The 23,137-nt window shown below is 49.4% G+C and overlaps 1 protein-coding gene across 3 annotated transcripts in view; it reads right to left on the bottom strand.

The window, feature by feature from the left end:
• The window catches only part of espn (espin), a 194,402-nt gene that overhangs the window by 68,481 nt on the left and 102,784 nt on the right, over positions 1-23,137 (bottom strand). For all 3 annotated transcript variants that reach the window (XM_038773448.1, XM_038773450.1, XM_038773449.1), the window contains exons 8-9: positions 10,471-10,623; positions 2,040-2,244 (exon numbers count right to left, since the gene is read on the bottom strand). In XM_038773448.1, coding sequence (XP_038629376.1) covers positions 2,040-2,244; positions 10,471-10,623 — 358 coding nt within the window. The remainder of the gene's footprint in view (positions 1-2,039; positions 2,245-10,470; positions 10,624-23,137) is intronic.

The following is a 23,137-nucleotide window of genomic DNA, read 5'->3' as shown; positions in this document are numbered from 1 at the left end:
TCAATAGCATTACCATCGCTGAATCCACCACTATTAACACCCTGAGTGGTTACCATTGACCATGAAACTGAACTGATCGTATTAATACTGTAGCTACAAGAGCAGGCCAGTGGAATTTTGCAGTGAGTCACTCACTTCCTGACTCCCCAAAGCTTGTCCACCATCTACAAGGCACAAGTCAGGTGTGTGATGGAATACTCTCCACTTGCCTGGATGAGTGCAGCTCCAACAACACTCGAGAAGCTCAACACTATCCAGGACAAAGCAGCCCGCTTGATTGCTCCCCCTTCAACAAACATTCGCTCCCTCCACCATCAACGCACAGTAGCAAGTGTGTGTACCATCTACAAGATGCACTGCGGGAACTCACCGAGGCTCCTTAGACAGCACCTTCCAAACTGCTACCATCTAGAAAGACAATGGCAGCAGGTTCATGGGGACACAACCACCTGGAAGTTCCCCTCAAAGCTCCTCACCATCCTGAGGAGGAAATATATCGCCGTTCCTTCACTGTCGCTGGGTCAAAATCTTGGCACTCCCTCCGTGACAGTACTGTGGGCGTACCTACACCTCATGAACTGTAGCGGTTCAAGAAGGCAGCTCACCACCACCTCCTCAGTCACAATTAAATGGGCAATAAATGCTGGCCGAGCCAGGGATTCCCACATCCCTTGAGTAAACAAAGGGGGCAATTCTCCGAGCCCCGCGCCGGCCGGAGAATCGCTGCAACCGCGCCCTGATGCCCGGACGCCGGCGCGCGATTCTCCGAGGTGCGGAGAGTCGGCGACATTTGCGCTGACGCGTTTGGCGTGGCGGCGGCCACGGGCCGCTGCAATCGGCCGGGCCACCGATTCTCCGGCCCGGATGGGCCAAGCGACCATGCCGATACGACAGAGTCCCGCCGGCGCCGTTCACCCCTGGCCGCTGCCGGCGGGAACTCTGCGGGAACGGTCGGGGGTCGGCCTGTGGGGGTGGGTGGGGGGCTCCTTCACCGGGGGGGGGGGGGGGGGGGGGGGGCCTCTGATGGGCCCCACCGATTGGCGGGCCAGCCTCTTCTCCCGGGCCTACTTCCTGACGCGGCCGGCCCCTGATCACTGAACCCATGTTGGTCAGGGCCGGGGCGCAAAAGAAGTCCCCAGCGCATGCGCAGGTTGGCGCGGCGCCCATTTGGCGCCACATCAGAAGGCTGGAGTGACGTGACCAGCTCCAGTGCCGTGCTGGCCCCCTATGGAGGCCAGAATCTGTTGTAACCGGGCCCGGTTCACGCCGTCATGAATCGCCCCCAAAAAAGAGTGAATAAAATGACCAGAATTGAAGAAGAGAGAAGAGTCTTCGTTTAATTTGATGTAAAACCATCTCAACCCAAACTTGTAATTAATAAACACACAGGGACAGTTTGGGGAATGTAGCCGTAGGTATGAATGTCGCTGGATCAATTCTTTCATGTCCTCTGAAAGAATTTTGAAAAATCCAACCAGCCAATTTAATGGTTAAACTCAGTTTTGGTCATTTTAAGAAGGGAAAAGTGAAACAATGACAAAATGTTCCTTAATCATGGAATGACACAGACTTCGCTGCACAGGAACTGGCCGTACAGCTCCACTGGCCTCTGTCAGTGTTTATGCCCCACACCAATCTCCTTCAACTTGTACGATCTGCATTTCCATCTGTTCCTTTTTCTCTCATGGACTTCTCCTTAAAGATATCCATTCCACCCATTTCAGCAGATCCAACTGACAACAAATTTTACATTCTAACCACTCCCTCAGTGATCAAGTGTCTCCTGAATTCTTGTTCTTACGATCCCTCAGTTGGGTCTCCTGTGCAAGTGGAAATATCTGCCTTCTGTCCACGCTATGGAGCCCTTTTCAAAGATCTCTATTAGATCGCACCACTCACTCCCTCCCCCCCCCCCCCCCCCCCCCGCCCGCCCGCCCTCAGCCACATCTTTATCAGCAAAAGGGACCCAAACTCTTTCACATAATCTATCCAGATTGGCAAAAGGACATCCGCAAATCAAAATATGAGTGAATACTTACTTCCCCCAGATGATGAGGGTCTGCTCTGTTGGTTGCTGGGCTGTGGGGTCTCTGTTGGCAATGGAAGGGGTGGAGGAGGAGGAGGAGGAGGGACTGATCCACTTTCAGGGAGTGGGGGAGGGGGTGGGGGAGCAGGGATTTCATGGGGTGTGTGGGTTTCTGGAACGCTTCCATCCCTCTGCACCTCTTGAGGTCCAAGAGAACCCTGGTGAAAATAATTAACAAACTGTGATTAGAAGTGCTGAGGGTTAGAATGAAAATCGAAAACACAATTCTTAGCTTTCTTCTTTTTATAATGGCAGAGGATTCCAAATGCCAGGGTTTAATGCATCCACAACAATGACAATGATGTCCAGCCTCCCATAGCAAGTAGCAACTATTTTACTGGATAGGTAATCTCGAGACTAATAATCCTGTCCGTTTGGTCAAATTCTATCAGAGCGTTGAAGAAATTGATTTTTAAAAGATAACATGTAAATAAATAATTGTAGCCCAGTAGTTTGATCTATCAGTCCTAACACGCCATCGAGGTAAATTGAAAATAACTGACATCAGCATAAGTGACCAGGAAGTTGCCAGACCCTTGTAAAAACCCAACTGGTTCAATGACGTTTTTCAGGGAAGGAGTCCTGCTGCTCTTAGCTTGTCTGCCCTATATGTGACTCTGGTGCCACGTCAACGTGGCTGACCTTTAACTGTCCTCTGGAGAGGCAAAGCCACTGATCGTACGGATTGCTGTGGTTCACAAAGATGGGCCGAAATCCTCCAGCCGCTCCCTGGAGGCGGGGTTCTCTGTTTCCGCCGGCAGTGCTGGGAGACAGACGGCTGGGAGGACGGAGATTCCCACCCATGACCAACCACTAACTTCTCAAGGCCAACTAGGGATGGGCAAGAAGTGCAATCCATGCCAGTGAGACTCAGAATGGATATTTTAAAAAGGCCAAAACCAAAAGTAGCGAAAACTACCTGATCACAGGAGATTTCTGTCCCATTGCAAATGCCATTCAATTGGCTGTTTTGCAATAACTTTAATTCCCACATTTCCTTCATCAGAATATCACCTGTACTTTAAAAATATACCAATAGTCGTCTGAATAATGTTGAAAGGAATTGAAAGTAGTTCGGTATGTTTTTGTTAGTTATTAGGTAGCTCATCAGTAAGTATTTATTAACTATTTAAAACTAGATACAGAGCTAGAGTAAAGGTCCAAGCCAGGAGCTGTCTCCATGCTTGCCTCTACACACGGCTCTGTCCAACACTACACTGACCCCGAGGTGTACGTCACGTATTCTCTTACACAACTGTGTAGGCGGTACTGTACTCAGTCCCACGTTAACCCTCAATATGCCAAACCCTATTTTACACCTCCCACCAAGTCGTTATACAGCATATTTACAAATATGTTGGGTTTCTCGGATGGTGATTTAAACAGCAATTTCTGATCATTGCAATGTTCAAACGTTTTCAGGATTTGTGTTGTTTAAGAATTTAAAATGATTAGCTCACCCTGCTATATCTGCTCACTTTGCACATTTTGGGTATTGAAGCTGGACTGCCGCAGGATTCAATGGAATCTTCTGCTGCAGTACGGAATTTAATTTCTGCCTTCAGCTTCCAAGCCTTTCTTTGGGGCTTCTCTCTGGTGATTTCGTTCTGCACCTTCACTTCTTTAGCTTTTTTTCAGGTGAGAATGCTTCCTTGATTTTTCCATCTGCCTTCCATGATTTTAAATTTCTTCTGCAATCTTTATGAGGCTTTGAGTTAACAATTAGGAACTACATACGTAGTTACAGTGAAGATCCAAGCTAGGAGCTGTTTCTACACACTTGTTTCTACACACAGCTCTGTCCAACACTGCATTGACTCCTAGGTTTTGGGTCATATGTTCTCTCACAATACTGTGTGGGTTGTACTGCGCTCAGTCCCACATTAACCATTTATGTGCCATGTCCTTATACTACAAATAAGGCTAGCAAATTCTCCTTAAAATTCTCCCTGAGTGGAGTGAGAACTTCACAACCCCTCCAATCATTTCACCTCATGGACAGGAACTACCACTGGTCAATCCAACATTGGAGTGCTATACAGAAATTCCTGGTGATACGGAAAGGACAAAGAGATGATACCAAGATAGTGAATGTATAAAGAATCAAATTGCAAATAAGACGCCAATTTGTTCCCACTTGAATTGCAGTTTTGCTTTCAGTAGCTTGCCTAAGTTCTTTGTAAGATCTTCAATTTGTGTAACAACTTTCATGCTGTATGGACGTTCAAGGCCAATAAAATACTTTTGACGTATTTTACGTCACGTGATGAAACCTCCAGGAAAGCAACTAATCACTGTTGGCAACCCCCAATTGCAGTAGTAATTCTCCTTGCAACGGTTGAATCATGTGACTTTAATATTGAGATTTTACAGGAATGCATTTGAGAGAAACATAACTGAATCCCAGATTGACACTTATTCTGTTGGAAACAATTGGCCACATCTCCTGAGGAATGGCAACCACCATCAGATTGCCACCCTTATATTCTTACCCAATGCCGAAGCTCCACTTTTCTGGCCAAGTCTTCCAAACTGAGCCTCTTCAGAAATGTGGACTGTACCTAATCACATGGTCCTCCTTTGTAGAGCTGGATCGTAGGAGCATAAAGAGGAGGCCCATTCAGCCCTTCGAGCCTGCTCCGCCACTCAACTAGATCATGGCTGATCTCCACCTCAACACCATTCTCCTGCATGATCCCCATATCCTTGGATATCTTTAATATCTTGGGGAAGCCAAGACATGCCTGCTTTTTACTATTTTGGTAAGTCTTCATTCACCAACACAGTGAAAAGCTTTGGCACATTTAATTAGGTTAATGAGTGTGACTGAGCTAGGTTGATAGGGTGGAAAGTGTGGCAGGGTGCTAGCGGTGGGTGGCAATGTAGGTAGGGGTGGCAGAGTGGGTGGGGTGGTAGATGGCAGAGTGGGTATGGTGGCAGGTCATAGGTGGCAGAGAGGGTAAGGTGGCAGTTGGTAGGTGGCAGGGTGGATAGGTGGTAGGATGGGTAGGGTTGTGAGGCCAGTCAGGCTGGGTCGGAGGAGTTGGAAGGTCAAGGTGAAGGGTCGGAGGGTCGTGGTGAGTTTGAGGGTCAGGGGAATTGGTGAGTCTGGGGCAATCAGAGGGTCGGGGTAGTGGGTGGGCTGGAGGAGGAGTCAGAGGGCTGGGGATGGAGTCGGAGGTAAGAGGGGTCAGAGAGTTGGTGGCTCAGAGGGGTAGGGGAGAGTCGGAAGGCTGGGGGTGGAGTCGGCAGGTCAGGGAGAGTCAGGGGGCCGGGGAATAGGAGGATTGGGGAGTAGTCAGAGGGTAGGGCGGGTAGAGTCAGAAGATCAAGGGGGTATTTGGAGGGCTGAGGAGAGTAAGAGGGTTGGGGCAGTAGTCGGAGGGCCAAGTGTGGAGTTGGAGGATGGGGAGGGGGGATCTGAGGGTTAAAGGGAAGATTTGGAGGGCCAGAGGAGTTGGAGGGTTGGGGCGGGGGGTGGGGGGGGGGGGGGGGGGGGGGGGGAGTTGGACGGTCTGGGTGATTAACCAGAGGGTGATGGAGAGTCAGAGAGTTGGGGCCGGGGGGGGGGCAGGAATCAGTTGGGAGTTAGGGATGGGTGGCCAGTTGTACAGTTACCCAGGAGTTAGACATGTTTTCTTTCAGCCTAACATTTCCTCGATAACTATCTAGGTAAATGAGCCAAAACTAATTCTAATTCAGAGATGGACACTTTCACAGAGGGAGCAGGAAAATTACCCATCGGAAGTTGCAACTTCCCAGGAAATTCCTACGAGGTGTCGGGAGTTCAGACGGGTCCCGCAGGACATCCTATGGGATGCATCCAGACTCCGACCATGTGGAGACTAGAAGCTGTGGGTCAATATACTCTCAACAACCCAATCACTTTTGTTTCAAATAATTATATAAACTTTATCATTTCAACTTGTGTACAGTAACCCCCTTCTAAACCCTATCAATCAATAATAACTGTTGGTTTGACTTTGAATATATTCCATTGGTGTAAGATCTGAAGGCGTACTACTATCTTAAACTGCAGAAAAGCTGTTAAAATTCCGCTGTAGGTTAGCCAGAATGGTTTGTTCCTCTTTACACAACAATGTTTTTTCATTGTTAAATACGTGTCTGTGAACTTGTGCACATTGGCAGATTAATAAGCAAGGACGTTTACAACCATCTGTTAGGTGTTGCCAAACACAAAATATACCGTTCAAGGGAAATCAAAGATGAAGTGACCTCCAATCTGCTCCCTGAACATGGGAGGGAGCTTGAATCAGAATTGAAATGAAAATCGCTTATTGTCACGAGTAGGCTTCAATGAAGTTACTGTGAAAAGCCCCTAGTCGCCACATTCCGGCGCCTGTCCGGGGAGGCTGGTACGGGAATCGAACCGTGCTGCTGGCCTGCTTGGTCTGCTTTAAAAGCCAGCGATTTAGCCTGGTGAGCTAAACCAGCCCCTTGCTAAACCAGCCCCTTCCAGAATTCACTTCAATCCGGTTATTTGTAAGCACTATATGGTGCGAAGGTGATCAAGGTGAGATCTGACAGAGCTGGATAAGATTGTGACAGGTTCAGATAAGTTAGAAAAAGCACAGCCATTAGCTCATGTTACAAGAGCGAGGGGGCACAGATTTAAGGTTTTGGGCAGGAGATAGTGGGGGTCTGGGAAAGAACATTTTCACACAGCGAGCAGTAATGACCTGGGACTCAGTGCTTCCAGGGATGGAGGCAGAAACAATGAACAACTTCCAAAGGAAATTGGATGTACACCTGAGGGAAATACGCATGCAGGGTTACGGGAATAGACTAGGGGAATGGGATTGACTGGGCTGCACTACAGAGAGCTAGCATGGGTTGGATGTGCTGAATGGTTCCTTCTGTGCTGTAATGGCTCGATTTTTCTTGCTCTTTGAAATATACAGATATATTTTATCTTGTCTAAGGTTCACGTAAATTCCTCAAACTAGCCTGGCATCCTCAATACAAGGCAATTTAGGAAAAGAGTTAACTTGGCAAAGAAAGGAAAAGCAGGAGAGTTATCCCTGGTGTGACCTGGTGAAACAGATTGTCACATTGTCGAAGGTGCTCTCTGCAAATCAGTTGCCATTACAACACTGACCACACTGCAAAAGTACTAAGGGCGAAATTCTCCGACCCCCACGACGGGTCAGAGAATAGCGGGAGGGCCTTCCCGACATTTTTCCCGCCCTCCCGCTATTCTCCCCCACCCCCCGCCCAACTCCCGACCCGAATCGCTGCCGCCGTTTTTTTACGGCCGGCAGCGATTCACAGCTGTTAGATGGGCCAAAGTCCCAGCCCTTTACGCCGTTTTTACGAACGGCAAACACACCTGGTCTGGCCGTTCGTAAAAACGGCGTCACAAACTCGCTTTTCATAACCATGGCACCGATTGGCACGGCAGTACCACGGCCAAGGGTGCCATGGGCCCGCGATCGGTGGGCACCGATCGCGGGCAGCGGGCCCGATGCCCGCGCACTCTTTCTCCTTCCGCCGCCCCGCAGTATCCATTCGCGGGGCGGCTGAGGGGCAACCCGGCCCGCGCATGCGCGGGTTTCGCGCAAATACGCGATGACGTCATCCGCGCATGCGCGGGTTGGAGTCTTCCAATCCGCGCATGCGCGGCTGACGTCATATGACGCGTCAGCCGGCGCTAACTCCGGCAAGCGGGCTTAACGATATTCGTTAAGCCCGTCATGCCGGAGCCTACGGCGTCGGGCTGCTAGCCCCGACCGGGGACCAGAATCGGTTCCCGGTCGGGAAGGGGCGCGCTGGCGTCAAACCCGCCCGGGTTTGACGCCAGCTTTACGATTTCTCCCGTTTTGGGAGAATCGCGCCCTAAATGTCAAGACTTCCGGCAGTTGTAAAGGCGCTTTCTAAATGCAAATCTTTCTTTTTTGTTTTCCAATATTTACTCAAAAGGTTTGTGGGCTACTAGGGTCCAAACAGGAGAGGTTATTCATGGATATCCAATGGTCTACAGAAACAAAAACAGATGCTGCTGAAAAAACTCAGCAGGTCTGTCAGCATCTATCGGGAGGGAAACATTTAGAAATGGTGCCCGCTCAGTTTAATGGTTCAGGGAAAGGAAAGGTGAAGCGCTTTGTCATTTTGCTTCACTGTTCCCGGGTGCATATTGAGATTTTTTAAAAAAGGGCTTGCATTCATATCATGTGTGTCATGATCTCTGGTCCCCCCCAAGTGTTTGACAGCCAATGAGGCACCTCTGAAGTACAGTGGCTGTCACAATGTTGAAAAGGAATCAGTGAAAGGCTGCAGAAAATGTATTAAGATGCCATGCAATAATGAGCTTGTCGCTTCATACCAGTGAAAATTGTAACTGTGAAAAATGTGTCCGTGAATGCACGCCTCCCATTTTTAATGGAGGAATGCACAATATTCTGGCAGACTTGAGGACAAGTTGAATATTATTTACTCAAATTGGAAGCAGGAACACCCTCATCTGAGACAGCAAGGCGAAGGTGATGGAAGTATTGATAGATGTTTCAGCAAGAAGTAGGTACGGTAAGAGCAGCATGTCGTGGAGGCTCAGGAAGGAGGTACGGTAAGGGCAGCATGTCGTGGAGGCTCAGGAAGGAGGTACGGTAAGGGCAGCATGTCGTGGAGGCTCAGGAAGGAGGTACGGTAAGGGCAGCATGTCGTGGAGGCTCAGGAAGGAGGTACGGTAAGGGCAGCATGTCGTGGAGGCACAGGAAGGAGGTACGGTAAGGGCAGCATGTCGTAGAGACACAGGAAGGAGGTACGGTAAGGGCAGCATGTCGTAGAGACACAGGAAGGAGGTACGGTAAGGGCAGCATGTCGTAGAGACACAGGAAAGAGGTACGGTAAGAGCAGCATATCATGGAGGCACAGGTGGATAAACTTGGCAGTGGATAGGGTAGGGGATTTGAAGTTCAGCTCCGGGTAATAATAATGTTTATTGTTGTCACAAGTAGGCTTACATTCACACTGAAATGAAGTCACTGTGAAAATCCCCTCGTCACCACACTCCGGCGCCTGTTCGGGTACATTGAGGGAGATTTCAGAATGTCCAATTCACATAATAGCACGTCTTTCGGGACTTGTGGAAGGAAACCGGAGCACCCGGAGGTAACCCACCCAGACACGGGGAGAACGTGCAGATTCCGCACAAGTCGAACCTGGGACCCTGGCGTTGTGACGCAACAGTGCTAACCAATGTGCTACCCTGCCACCCACAGGCACATAAGGCAGCACATCGCAGCCGGGTGCAATTACAGTGACGAAGAGGAGGTTACTGTTGCCCTGCCTGCAATTACGGGGGTTGCAAGGAAGGTGATACCAGACACCTCTTCACACTCGGCGACAGGTCAAGGGGTGAAGTGGAAGGAATTTGAAGATGCATTTTGTCAGACAGAAAATGAGTCATGGGCGGTCTTTGCTTCCCAGGGCATCCTGGGACACGAATACGTTTATATAGGACGTGCAGCAATGCTCCGGCCAAATCTGGTGATCGACCAAACCTCTAATTAACTTCATCTGTCTTTGCAACTTTTCATCTGGGTTGCTGAATTTTTAAAAAGTGTGTCCTCTCTTTCCTAGCTACATTTCACAAAATCGTAGAATGGAACAGGACAGGAGACCATTTGGCCCATCATGCCTTTACTAGTGCCAAATTTATAAAGTGTTTCATCATTGCTAAATTAATGATATTCCAGTCGATAGACGGTGTGTTATCACAGGAGGTGGTAATAAAATAGCAGACAGAGGGACCTCACACAAACATGCTCGCTCACTTGCTACTAATATTGATGAGTAGAATCGTGAACTACATTCCTTCGCTCTTCCGTTTAACCCCAGTTACAGATCGGCACAACCCAAGCAGCTGTTGTTTCCTTAGCAATAAAGCCTGTAAATTAACTTGGTTTTTTTTATTAATGAATAGAAAAATTAATTTCAACCTTCATGTGACATGGTGCAGAAACTGAAGATCAGTGAATGAATTGGAGAGAGTGAAGTTAGTCGAGAGTTACTGTGTGCCGAATTTGTTCTAGTTCGGATGAAAGGTCATCGTCCTGAGATGTTAGCTCTCTTCCTCCCTCCACACAGGCTGCCTGACCTGTTGAGTATTTTCAGCATTTTTCGGTTATGTTTCAATGTTTTGTTTCTGTTGATTATTTCGCTATTCTGACTCAGACATTACTCAAAATCTATTCTGGATCAGAGTACCTGACCCGTGAAGATATCGAGGGGACGTGGGGATCATGTGGGACGTCGAGCCACGATCTATTCGAATGGCAGAGCAAACTGGAGGGGCTGATTGGCCTACTCCTCCTCCTATTTCCAATGCTCCTACCTTGTTTAGCCGCATAGTGAGTAAAACTCACCTCCTCATTGGGTGCCATCCGATTGTCTTCCACCGTGTCGTCTCCTAGGCTCTTGTAGTAGTCTGCTGTGCTGGGTTCTTTGTTGAAACTCCTTGACTTCCGATTCGATTCGACCCTCCGCAATCTATTTGGATTTATTTCATTGGGATTTAACTGTATGTCGAAGTAAGAAGGACAGAGGTAAAGAATGAGAGAGAAAATCAATGAAGTGAAAGCGCAGGTATATTTATAACAGTCAGTCCACAAAGATAATTTACTGCAAAGTATGAATGTGCACAGCTGTACACCAAGGTGCAAAGTAAATCTTAGCTGCATCCAGATATGGAATAGCTGGAGGATCTAAGTTATGCATATTTGCTTCAATTTGTCTTAGGATGTTGGCACAATTAGGTTGATTGTCCACACTTGCCTCCTGAGAAGGTGGGTTAGTTTGAAGAGATTGTTTTGCAACTAAGTAATCACTTCATAATAATGAGTTGACCACTCAATGTGGGACATATACCACATGTCGGCTAAAGCTCCGATCTGAAGAACACATTTCCCCATGTCCTAGCAAACAAAAACCCTCCAAAACAACATCTAGGACCCGCCATAGTTGAAGGAATTTACAGACCAGTTAGGCCACTGAACTCAATCTCTCAACTGGCCATTGTGAGATTTGAACTCATGACCTCTGCGTGGTTAGCACAGTACACCGCAAAATAGCTGTAGCCTCTGATGTAACAGCTCAAGAACCCAAGCCACAAGTGAGAGCTAATGCAACAATTGAGATGCATCATGTAACCCTCTTGCCAAATTCACTGTTCCTGAAGTGCTGCTGCATCCAGAATGAGCGGGAAGAGAGGATGGGGATTGTGGCCTGCATTTGGTCTTATTGTCATGGGGTGGAAGGGCTTGTTGGTGGGCGCAGAAGTCGCTGGGGATCTGACGTGGGTCTGGGGTGGTGGGTGGGGGTAAGGGTTTTAAAATGGGGAGATGGGATGTGAGAAGCGGGCAGCATCAGGGGAGCAGCGGGGAGTGGGTGTTGGTTGTTTATTGAGTTGTTTGGTTGTTCTTCTCCTTCTGTTTGTATATATGGAAATGCCTTGAATAAAAATATTTTTAAAGAAATGAATGTGGTTGATGTGGACTTGCTGCCAGATCACATGGTGGGGGGGGGGGGGGGGGGGGGGGGGGTTCCCTGACACTGGGAAGCCTCCCATCACTCAATGGCCATGAGGGAGCCGCCATCATATTGAAAGGGCAGTCAGCGCTGTGTTAAAAATCTGAGTAAAGACAAGGCAGATGTTTCTCCTGCTGTCCTCCCCTTCAGCACTCAGATCTGCCATGCCACTTGAAGGGAAGGCTCCTCTACACCTCTGTTGTGCGCTCCTCCCTTTAAATTATGGATCCAGTACTACATTCCTGCCTCTGGCTCTGCCCCTCAGTGTCAGAACAACATGTTTTTACACAGAGTAAATGTCGCCCAAGACAATCCAGGGCCCGGGGTCTCGATCTCCTGGAAGCCAAAAGGGTTCTTACAGTGAGTCAAGGAAGCCACATGTAAGTTGCCTGGTTTCACCGGGCAGGTTACTGTAGGTGCAAGAGAAACATGTGAGTTTAAGCAAGTCAAGGAATCAGGATTGAATCGTGTTGAGTTGCATTCAAATTATATGCACGTGGTCGATTAAGCATGTCAATGAGCTTCCCGCTGCTAACAGACAAGTTTCCCCTTTTGTTACCTTTCCGCCACTGACTGAAATCACTGACAGATTTCCCGCAAGTGGGAGCCTGATGTGTGGCCTCCTGTACAATTCTCCGTACTACCCATCAGCCACCTTGCCTGCTCCAGACCTGTGAGTGTCAGTCCCCTGTTGTTTTGGACAAGGTGCGTTTGTTAGAGTAACTATTTTCTGTTTGCGTGTTCAATTGCAGTAAGTAATTACATCACCGAGAAACTACTTAGCTCCTCCTTTGACTGTGCTTACAGCAGCCAGGTCTTCCTTTGGTAATATTGAGAAGAACAGGCTCAAGAAACGGAGCTGGCTCTGTCAAAGTTCTTCCACTCCTCTCCTCCCACCTGTTTAAGATTCCCCTTAAACTCTTTTCTTTGCTCATTCACAGAAAGGAAGATAGCAATGGACAAGAATATCAGATATATCCCACCTACACAATGGCCCATTGCCATGACTGGCTTCTGTAGGTAGGTGTCCGAAGTGGAGGCCTCACCTATTAAAAAGGTCAGCAGCCATTACTGCACTGTATCGCACATTAGACCCACAGTTATGCACTTAAACTTGGCAGTCTAACCAATTAACTGCAGACAACAGGGGACTGAATTATTTCATCCTAATCCAAGTGTCCACTCTTGGTTGAAGAGGGTAGCAAGTTGGGGGCAGCGCGGTGGCGCAGTGGGTTAGCCCTGCTGCCTCATGGCGCCAAGGTCCCAGGTTCGATCCCGGCTCTGGGTCACTGTCCGTGTGGAGTTTGCACATTCTCCCGTGTTTGCGTGGGTTTCGCCCCCACAACCCAAAGATGTGCAGGGTAGGTGGAATGGCCACGTTAAATTTCCCCTTGATTGGAAAAAATGAATTGGGTACTCCAAATTTATAAAAGGAAAGCAAGTTGGAACCTCACGGCTCCATAATAACTTCAACCAGTCCTACCATCCAATCTGGGAAGACATGATAAGAAATGAACAGCAAATAAAATGCAGAAAATCCCTCCTTTCCTCAACAACAACAATTTGCTAAATGTTGTGTTTTATGCCAGGGATTTTCCATAAACCCATCGTGGACAAGTTGCGTTCTACTGGACAAGTAGTGTTCTATTTGTGGTCTTTCTTCTATCCTATATCTCTGTCAAATCCATAGAATACAATCCATAGAATGATGTGAAGTATCAACAGACACTGATTTGCCTCTCAGCCCCCACAGCAAGATCGGAAAATTCATAACCCTATGATGCTGATAGTATGACCCCTGACTAGGGTGTGGGAGGGGTAGTTGGCTGGTCGGGGGAGGGTTAGTTGGCTGGTCGAGGTGGATGGGGGGTATAGTTGGTGGGTGGCTGGGTTTTGTGGGGAGGGGGAATAGTCAGGGATCGGGGAGAGTAGTCAGGGTGGTGGGGGGTAGTCAGGGATGGAGTGTAAGTCGGTGGGGGAGTCAGGAGAGATAATCAGGAGATCAGGAGGGGTAGTTGGATGGTCAAGGAGGTGGGAGGCTAGTCGGGGTTGGGGAGCAGGGGGGAGTTGCAAATTCTAACCACATCCTGGTTAAACAAGTTTTTCCTGACTTCCTTCCTGGGTTTATTAATGACTGCCGTATATTTAAAACCTTCAGCTTTGGACTCTTCCCAGTTGGAAACATCTTCTGGACATTTATCTTATCAAGCTCTTTTATAATTTTAAAGATAGAATCATTGAATTTACAGTGCAGAAGGAGGCCATTCAGCCCATCGAGTCTGCACTCACCCTTTGGCCTACTTATGCCCACATGTTCATCCTATCCCCGTAACCCAGTAACCCCTCCAAACCTTTTCTTTTCGACACTGAGGGCAATTAAGAGTGGCCAATCCACCTAACCTGCACATCTTTGGACTGTGGGAGGAAACTGGAGCACCCGGAGGAAACCCACACAGCCATGGGGAGAACGTGCAGACTCCGCACAGACAGTCATCCAAGGCCGGAATTGAACCCAGGTCCCTGGAGCTGTGAGGCAGCAGTGCTAACTACTGTGCCACCGATCTCTGTGAGGTCGAGCCCAAGCCTGCTCCTTCCGAGACAAAACAGCCCAAGCCTGGATAGCCTTTCCTGACAGGGAAAACCTCTCATAACTGGCATCATCCTTGTAACTATTTTTTTCTTTGTGACCTTCCAGTGCCTCTACCTCCCTCTTGTAATTTGGAGAGCAGACCAGTCCTCTTAAATGTGGGTCTAACAAAGGTTGGATACAGATTTCGACATAACCTTTGTGCTTTCCAATAATATTCTGCTCCCAGTCGCCGTCCAGCCCCAATGCACACAGAACGGGAACTTGGAAGGAGTGACAGTGGGCGGCCATTGCCTGTGGAATCCTACCCCACAGGGGATCGACTCATTCGAGAAAAGAAGGGAAACAAAATATGTAGAAGTGAGATCCTTGGACAGGATTCAACAGCGCTCTGGGAACGAAAAACCACACCTGTGATCAACGCTAATCAGGAAACCACAGACTGCCCACAAGAATGGAGCATGTTTCAGTCACACCTCGAGTCTATACGCCTGTACAGTAGCCTGGCGACTTTAAAATTAAGATCAAGAATCCAAATTAAAGTATTTTTGTGATTAGCTGTGATTTAACTAAAAGCAGTGCAAGGCAGAGAGATGGGTGGGAGGGATTTCAACATTTCTACCCTCAATGGAAAAAAACATCAATCCCTTCTGGGCCCCAAGGTGCTAATGCCTCAAAGTTGCTGGTAAATCATATATCCCAGGAGGAAACGTCACACGATAAATAAAAATACATTATGTAAACCTGGCCTGGCGAGGTGCTAAAGCCGAGCAAAAATCAGGCTTCAAGTCAACCATTTGTCCCTTCAACCCAATTGTACTGCACGTGGAGATGTCAGTAACAAAATCAGAAATCTGAGCTTGCACCGTCTGTTCCTCATGAATGTTGGGCAGGTTGGCCGGTAGAATTCACACCAAGGTCCTGAATAACGTAATCATTTCGAAATGACAGATTACCTCTTCAAATCCTTTGGGGATAAATCAGTCCATCTTTCATTCTGTAATCAGTTCGAGGAGCAGAACACTGGGGATGTTGAGCAACTTCTTTCACAATTGCCTGAAGTTGTTTGCAATGTTTGGAATGATCACCTGAGCCCGTGCACACTCACCACAGGTTTGCCATGCAGAAGGATAGTTCGCTACATGTCTGCAAAATGATGTGAGCAGATAGCTTCCTCCTCAGCACATCGGAATACTATTGCCCTGTCATTCAGTCCGAGCATGCAAATGATCGTTTAAAAATATTACTTCTTGCGATAAACTCCTTTCCCGCAATGTTTTAAAATGTATGCGGCAATTATAAGTTGGAGGGTGAAATTGATCAGCACAAATTCGTAAAACGTGTCCATTTAATGTCACAATGCACATAAGCGACACGTTAGCACAGTGGTTAGCACTGTTGCTTCACAGCGCCAGGGTCTCAGGTTCGATTCCCAGCTTGCGTCACTGTGTGGAGTCTGCACGTTCTCCCCGTGCCTGCCTGGGTTTCCTCCGGGTGCTGAGGTTTCCTGCCACAAATCCTGAAAGATGTACTATTAGGTGAATTAGACATTCTGAATTCTCCATCTCTGTACCCGAACAGGCACCAGAATGTGGCGACTAGGGGCTTTTCACAGTAACAATAATAAAGATCATTATTATCTGGGGAGCTGTGTTAAAAAGGCAACTCACCTCCTTTACACGCGTGGAGAAAACATTACAGTAAAGTGATATGGGAAGCCATCAGGAAATTCTAAGCTGCGCAGGAAAAGCAGCTTGCCACGACACAGCGTGGCGACAGAAAGCCGGGAGACGCTGCTCCCGGGATCTACCCAGCTCGCAACACCTCGCAACACCTCGCGCGATTGCGTTGAATTTTGCGAGACATTATCGAGGTGAATCCCATGCCGTGCCGGGAGGGATCAGTTTTTGGCAAATCTGCATATTAGAACGAGGTAGTAAGCCTTACTCTGAAGTGCAGAATCCCAAGGTAACCTGAGGCACCTTGGGCGAGTGCTGTTTGGTCCTGGTCGCCACAAACAGGGACCAGATGAACAGCACTTGTGGGGGTCTCCAAGGGGATTGGAGGCGCCCAACTGCATACCCTTTAGGCAGGGTGTGCCCAGGCACTGCTGGTGCCATCTGGGCACTCTGGCAATGCCAGCCAGGCATGTTGGCACTGCCAGCTGACATGGACACTGCCATGGTGCCAGATTAGCGCTGCCAAGGTGCCAAGCTTCCAGCAAGCAGAGCTCCCCATTGTAAAAAACAGGGCTGCGTGCAGCCTCGGCTGCACGTTGCCCATTCAGCCAGTCGTGTTGTATAGCCACGTGTCTCTCAGCACTGCGACTGCCGGGAAAACACACGGCTAAACGCGTTCCCTCGGGAACTTGGTTAATTTTTGGGAAGATCGCGCCCTGAGCAAAGCTTTACATTAACTGCAGCTGTTTCCGCCAATTAAATAGTGATAATTAATTAATTAAAATGATCTCAGCACTTATTCTGAAAACTAGCAGCCTTTCAACTTAACATATTATATGCTAAATGCTTGTACTCAACCAATGATTATATCCTGTAAAAGTTGTCGTAGCAACACAAGGGAAAAACGCTCACAACCCTGAAGCCCACTCAGTTCACATACCTTGTCCAATATTCCGTATTGTGGATTGTATCCCAACTCTGTGCAAATACTCTGATCCACAATCCTAAGTAGGTGAATGAAAAAGAGCATTCACTGGGATGGAGAAGATTTGCTGGAATGGATGAAGGCATAGAGATGAAGTGAAAGTTGAGACACCTGCATTGGCTTTTGAAAGATAGAATGGAGGAAAGGACTCAAGATGTTGGGAGAGGTCTTCCGGTGGCGTGGGCGCGCAGGGTGGTCGCAGCGCGAAGAGCTCCCGCAGGTGGCGGCGAGTCGCGGCGTTTTCCCCGAACTTTGACGCACCCCCCGACTATCGTCGGCCTTTGGGGCCGCTGGGAGCAGCCAGCAGGGCCGGTTTAAAAACCGGTGAAGAACGCCGCGCGGGTGTCGGGCGGCGGGGGCTGAGGCGCTGGGCCCAGCGCGGCGTCGGGGCCAGAGCAGTGGGGGCGGAGCTACCAGGAGGCAGGCCCGAGTTCAGGGCACCATGTCAGTGGGGTGTCCCACATCGGATGGCTCCCACGTAGGAGGGAAGAAAGAAGGCTGAAGCCTGGTCCCAGGGGAATTCTGGATGAATGCAGAGGAGAAAGAAAGAAAGCTGGAAAATTTAAAGAAGTTTGGTGAAGTTTTTTTTTCCTCCCCTTATTGTAGAAAAAAGAATAATTCAGATTGAAGAAGGACAGAAGGGTGGAGGGAGAGAGAGGAGAAGAGAAAGAAAGTAAAAAAAACAGTAAAAAACAATAAGCCTCTGAAGGATGCGAAAAGCAGCGTCGAAGAAAGGAGGAAACGCGAAAGGAAGAAAGGAGGAAAGAAGGAGAAGACGAATAAAAGTGGTGACAGGATGGCGGAAGCCGAACTGCAAAGCGGGGCCGCACTATTTACAGTGGAGAAGATGACCGAGGTGATGGCGGTGGAGCTGCGAGGCACATGGAGGCCTTGAGGAAGGAGACGGTGGTCGTATTGAACTTACTGGTGGAGGAGGCAATCGCCCCGATAATTGCCCCGTTGAAGGTGGCGGTGGCAAAGGCATTGGCCGAGGTGAGAGAGCAGGGCGAGAAGATGAAGGAAGTGAAGGAAGCCATGTCACAACACAGCGACCAGGTCACCTCGGTGGGAGATGAATTGCGGAGGGCTGTGGAGATTAATAGAGGTCTCCGAGCAAAGCTGGAAGACTTGGAAAATCGCTCAAGGCGGCATAATTTGAGAATTGTGGGCTTGCCCGAAGGGGCAGAGGGCCCAAGGCCAACACAATACTTCGCTTAGAAGTTGGCGGAGCTGATGGGGGAGGGTGAGAACCCCTCCCAGTACGAGCTAGACCGAGCCCATCGGTCATTGAGGCCGAAGCCCAAAGTGAACGAGCCGCCAAGGGCACTAATTATCTGCTTCCATAAGTTTTGCATGAAGGAGACGGTGTTAAACTGGGCGAAGCAGAAAAGGGAGGTGCGATGGGATGGTACTATGGTCCGGATCTACCAGGACTTGACGGTGGAGTTGGCAAAAAGACGAGCGGCATTTGGGCGAGTGAAGGCGACGTTGTACAAGAAGGGGGTGCGGTTTGGTATGGTGTACCCAGCGAGGTTGAGGGTAACGTATAATGGCAAAAATTTTTATTTTGAGACAGTGGATGCGGCTGAGGCGTTCGTCAAGGCAGATGGCTTGGGACAGACATGAAGAGCGGAACTGGAAGAGAGACTGTGGACTGTGTTTGAACAGCCGGAAAATGTATAAATGTTATAACTTTCTTTTTACGGAATTGTATTGTAATTTACTTCTCTTTGCATTGTTATAGAGTTCAAGTTAATGGTGGGTTGATGGGCGCTCTGTGTTGCGACGGTTAAATGTTATGTTCGTGAATTGTAGGGGTTGGATTGTTGGGTTTGGTTTTTTTTTCTCTGGGCCTGGGTGGAAGGGGATGATATGTCTTGGCGGGGGGGAGCCACCCGCACTAGCTAGCTTAAGTCAGCTAGTGAACGGAGGTGAGGGGAGAGGAGGGCTGCGGACGTCGGAGCCTGGATAGCAGGCTTCAATGGGCCCATGAGGCGAGCGAGAGGGGGGGAAGGGTTGGATGCTGGGGGATGTTGTTTCAGGGGGAAAGGTAAGGGGGGTTTTCGGGAGGGGGGAAGGGGTTCGATGTTAACAATGGACAGGGGCGGGTCAGGCTTATGGGGCAGGGCCCAGCGGTATGATGATGGTGGATAAGAAAGGTGGGGGGGGGGGGGGTGGTGAGAGACCCCGAGTAAGGATAGTCACGTGGAACGTGAGAGGGCTTGGAGATCCGGTCAAGAGGTCAAGGGTGCTTGCGCATCTTAAAAGTCTGAAAACCGATGTGGCAATGCTGCAGGAGACTCACTTGAGGGTGAAGGACCAGGTGAGATTTAAAAATGTTGGGTTAGTCAAGTGTTTCACTCTGGATTTGATGGAAGGGCTCGAGGGGTAGCGGTGTTGGTCAGCAAAAGGGTACGCTTCCAGATGGAGAAGGTAGTGGCAGATCAGGGGGGCAGATATGTGATTGCGGCAGGGGCGCTGGAGGGGAGATTAGTGGCGCTGGTAAGTGTATACGGTCCCAACTGGGACGATGTGGGATTTGCGAGGAAGGTGTTTGGAGCCATTCCCGACTTGGACACACACGAGCTGATTGTGGGGGGGGGGACTGGAACTTGGTGCAGGAGCCAAGGTTGGACAGATCGCGGCCGCACCCATCAGGGGGGGGCAAAGGCGCTGGCTGGGCTAATGGTAGAAATGGGAGGGGTGGACCCTTGAAATGAAAAAGAAAATGAAAATCGCTTATTGTCACAAGTAGGCTTCAATGAAGTTACTGTGAAAAGCCCCTTGTCACCATATTCCGGCGCCTGTATGGGAAGGCTGGTACGGGAATTGAACCGTGCTGCTGGCCTGCCTTGGTCTGCTTTAAAAGCCAGCAATTTAGCCCAGTGTGCTAAACCAGCCCCAACCCTTGGAGGTTCCTGCACCCAGGGGAACGGGAGTACTCTTTTTTTTGTGCAGTCCATAGGGTATACTCACGGATTGACTTTTTTGTGGTGGGAAAGGCTTTGCTGGCTGGAGTCAAGGGGTCGGAATACTCTACAATTGCTGTGTCAGATCACGCGCCACATTGGGTGGATATGGTGCTGGAGAAGGGGGTAGCGCAGAGGCCGGGGTGGAAACCGGATGTGGGGTTTTTGGGGAACCAAGTATTCTGTGAAAAAATGTAAAAGATAATTAAGGAATATGTAAGATTCAACTGTATGGGTGAGGTGTCAATGGCAGTCGTCTGGGCGGCTCTAAAGGCGGTAGTGAGGGCTGAGGTAATTTCGTTTAAGGCCAAGGTGGACAAAGAGGAGAGGTTGGAGCGACAGAGGCTAATAGATGAGATGTTGGAGGCAGATAGGAGTTATGTAGAGGATGGGGACCCAGCGATGCTGGGAAAGAGGAAGGAACTACAGGCGAGCTTCGACCGACTATCCACCAGGGAGGCGGTGCGCCAACTGAGACGAGCGAGGGGGGCAGTTTATGAACATGGAAACAAGGCTATGTTAGCAGGTCATCTCTGGAGGAAGGCAGCAGCAAGGGAAATTCTTCAGGTAAGGGATAGGGCCGGGAAGTTGGTGGTGGTTCCGGAGCTGATTAACAAGGTTTTTGTGGAATTCTATGAGAGGTTGTACAGGTCAGAGCCACCCGGGGGAGACCGTGAGATGCTGGAATTTCTGGATGGGTTGAAGTACCCGAGGCTAGGGGAGGGAGACAGGGCTACATTAGAAGGAGCAATACTGGAGCAGGAGATAAAAGACGCGATTGGGAGGATGCAGTCGGGGAAGGTGGCAGGGCCGGATGGGTTTCCGGTGGAATATTATAAAAAATTTAAGGGTGAGTTGGCACCCTTGATGGTGGGGATGTTTGAAGAGGAGATAGAGAAGGGAGTGCTTCCACAAACCTTGGGGCAGGCATCGATTTCACTGTTGCTTAAAACGGATAAGGATCCGACGGAGAGTGGGTCGTATAGGCCCATATCACTTCTGAATGTGGACGCAAAGGTATTGACGAAGGTACTGGCGGGTAGGCTGGATGGGTGCCTCACAAAGATGATAGGTGAGGATCAGACAGGGTTCGTGAAAGGGAGGCAGCTGTTTTCGAATATTAGGAGGGTTTTGAACGTCGCTATGGCACTGGCGGAAGGGAAGGAAACAGAGGTGATTGTGGCACTGGATGCCGAGAAGGCGTTTGATCGGGTGGAATGGGGGTACCTGATGGCAGTGCTGGAGCGGTTTGGGATTGGACCAAGATTTGTGAACTGGGTAAAGTTATTATATAAGGAGCCGAAGGCGAGTGTCCGCACGAACAATATCAGTTCGAGATACTTTTCTCTCCACCGTGGGACGATGCTGGGATGTCCTATGTCCCCCCTGCTGTTTGCGCTTGCGATTGAGCCGTTGGCCATCGCATTAAGAAGTTCAGGAGCATGGAAAGGAATAGTGAGGGGGGGGGGGGGGAGGGATAGAGCATAGGGTGTCCTTGTATGCCAATGACTTGCTGCTGTATGTGTCGGAGCCGAGTGCGTCAATAGGAGGAATATTGGAGTTGCTGCAAGTATTTGGGTCTTTCTCGGGGTACAAGCTGAACTTGGACAAGAGTGAGTATTTTGTGGTGTCTCGGCCGGGGCTGGGGGCAGGGGTGGGGGGGGGGGCCTGCCATTCCGTAAGGCAGGGACCCACTTTAGGTATTTGGGGGTGCAGGTTGCCAGGGAGTGGGGAAGACTTCGCAGATACAACATCACTAGTTTGGTGGGGAGGGTGAAAGCCGACCTGGCGAGGTGCGATGGTCTCCCTCTGTCACTGGCGGGTCGGGTGCAGCCGGTTAAAATGAATGTGTTGCCGCGATTTCTGTTTATTTTTCAATGCCTACCGATTTTCCCGCCAAAGTCTTTTTTCAGGGAGATTGAGGGGAGGATTACCTCGTTTATATGGGAGGGAAGGTGGCCAGAGTGAGGAAGGTGCTGCTACAGAGGGGAAGGCATGTAGCGGGTTTGGGTCTCCCGAACCTGATGTACTACCACTGGGTGGCGAATGTGGAGAAGGTGTGGAGCTGGGTCAGAGAGGTCGATTCCCAGTGGGTCAGAATGGAGGAGAGTTTGTGCAGGGGGTCGGGGCTGAAGGCACTAGCAACGGCCCTGTTCCCGATAGCTCTGGGGAAATACTCGGGGAGTCCGGTAGTAATAGCTTCATTGAAAATCTGGAAGCAGTTTCGCCAACACTTCGGGTTGGGGGCAGGGTCGAGGGAAATGCCGATCCGGGAGAACCACAGATTTGAGCCAGGGAGGTGGGACGGAAGCTTTCGGAAACGGGAAGAGAAGGGGATTAAGACTCTAAAAGATTTGTTTCTTCGGGGTCGATTTGCAGGATTGAGGGAGCTGGAAGTGAAGTATGGGCTGGAGCAGGGAGAAGTGTTTAGATATATGCAGCTTCGGGACTTTGCCAGGAAGCAGATACAGAGCTTCCCGGCGGATCCGGCCTCCACATTGTTGGAGGAGGTGCTGGCGGCAAGAGGACTGGAGAAGGGGACAGTGGCAGCGGTATACGGCGCAATGTTGGAAAAGGATAAGGCACCACTGGAAGGGATCAAAGCAAAGTGGGAGGAAGAGTTGGGAGAGGTTATAGAGGAGAGGGTCTGGTGTGAGGTGCTCCGGAGAGTGAATGCCTCCACCTCGTGCGTGAGGCTGGGGCTGATACAGCTGAAGGTGGTGTACAGGGCACACCTCACGAGGGTGAGGATGAGCCGATTCTTTGAAGGGGTAGAAGATGTGTGTGAACGTTGTGTGGGGGGGGGGGGGGAATTGTGAAAAAGGAGAATAAAAATATTTTTTGAAAAAGGTGTTGGGAGAGAGTTCAAGAGGGCAGGACTGTACACTTTAAAGAAGAGTCTGTAGATGACAAAGAGCATTGAGAATGAAGAGTAAACCAGTGTCAGAGAAGAAAAACTTAGCAAGGTCACAAGATGTAAGGAAGTCCTGATACTCGGGTGGGGCAAGATGATGGAAACATTGATCGATGAGAATAGGGATATTGAAAATGATTCATAAAGGCACATGGAATCATTGCAGCCTGCTGGCAATGAGCTTAATTCAGGGTGTTGGTAGGTACAACACAAGCAACAACAGTTTGGATGGGTTGGGCTTTGTGGAGATTGGAGGTCAGCGAGAACAGGATTTGAAAGATTAAGCCCTGACATTATAAAGGAATAAATGGGAGTTTCGGTGACAGGAGGGCGGAGAGGTTACTGAGAGGTGATCTTGTCAATAGAACTAG

Source organism: Scyliorhinus canicula, chromosome 16, assembly GCF_902713615.1.
Source record: "Scyliorhinus canicula chromosome 16, sScyCan1.1, whole genome shotgun sequence".
Taxonomy (NCBI): Eukaryota; Metazoa; Chordata; class Chondrichthyes; order Carcharhiniformes; family Scyliorhinidae; genus Scyliorhinus; species Scyliorhinus canicula.
The sequence above is the reverse complement of the archived record's forward strand: the minus strand, read 5'-3'. Positions and strand labels throughout refer to the sequence as shown.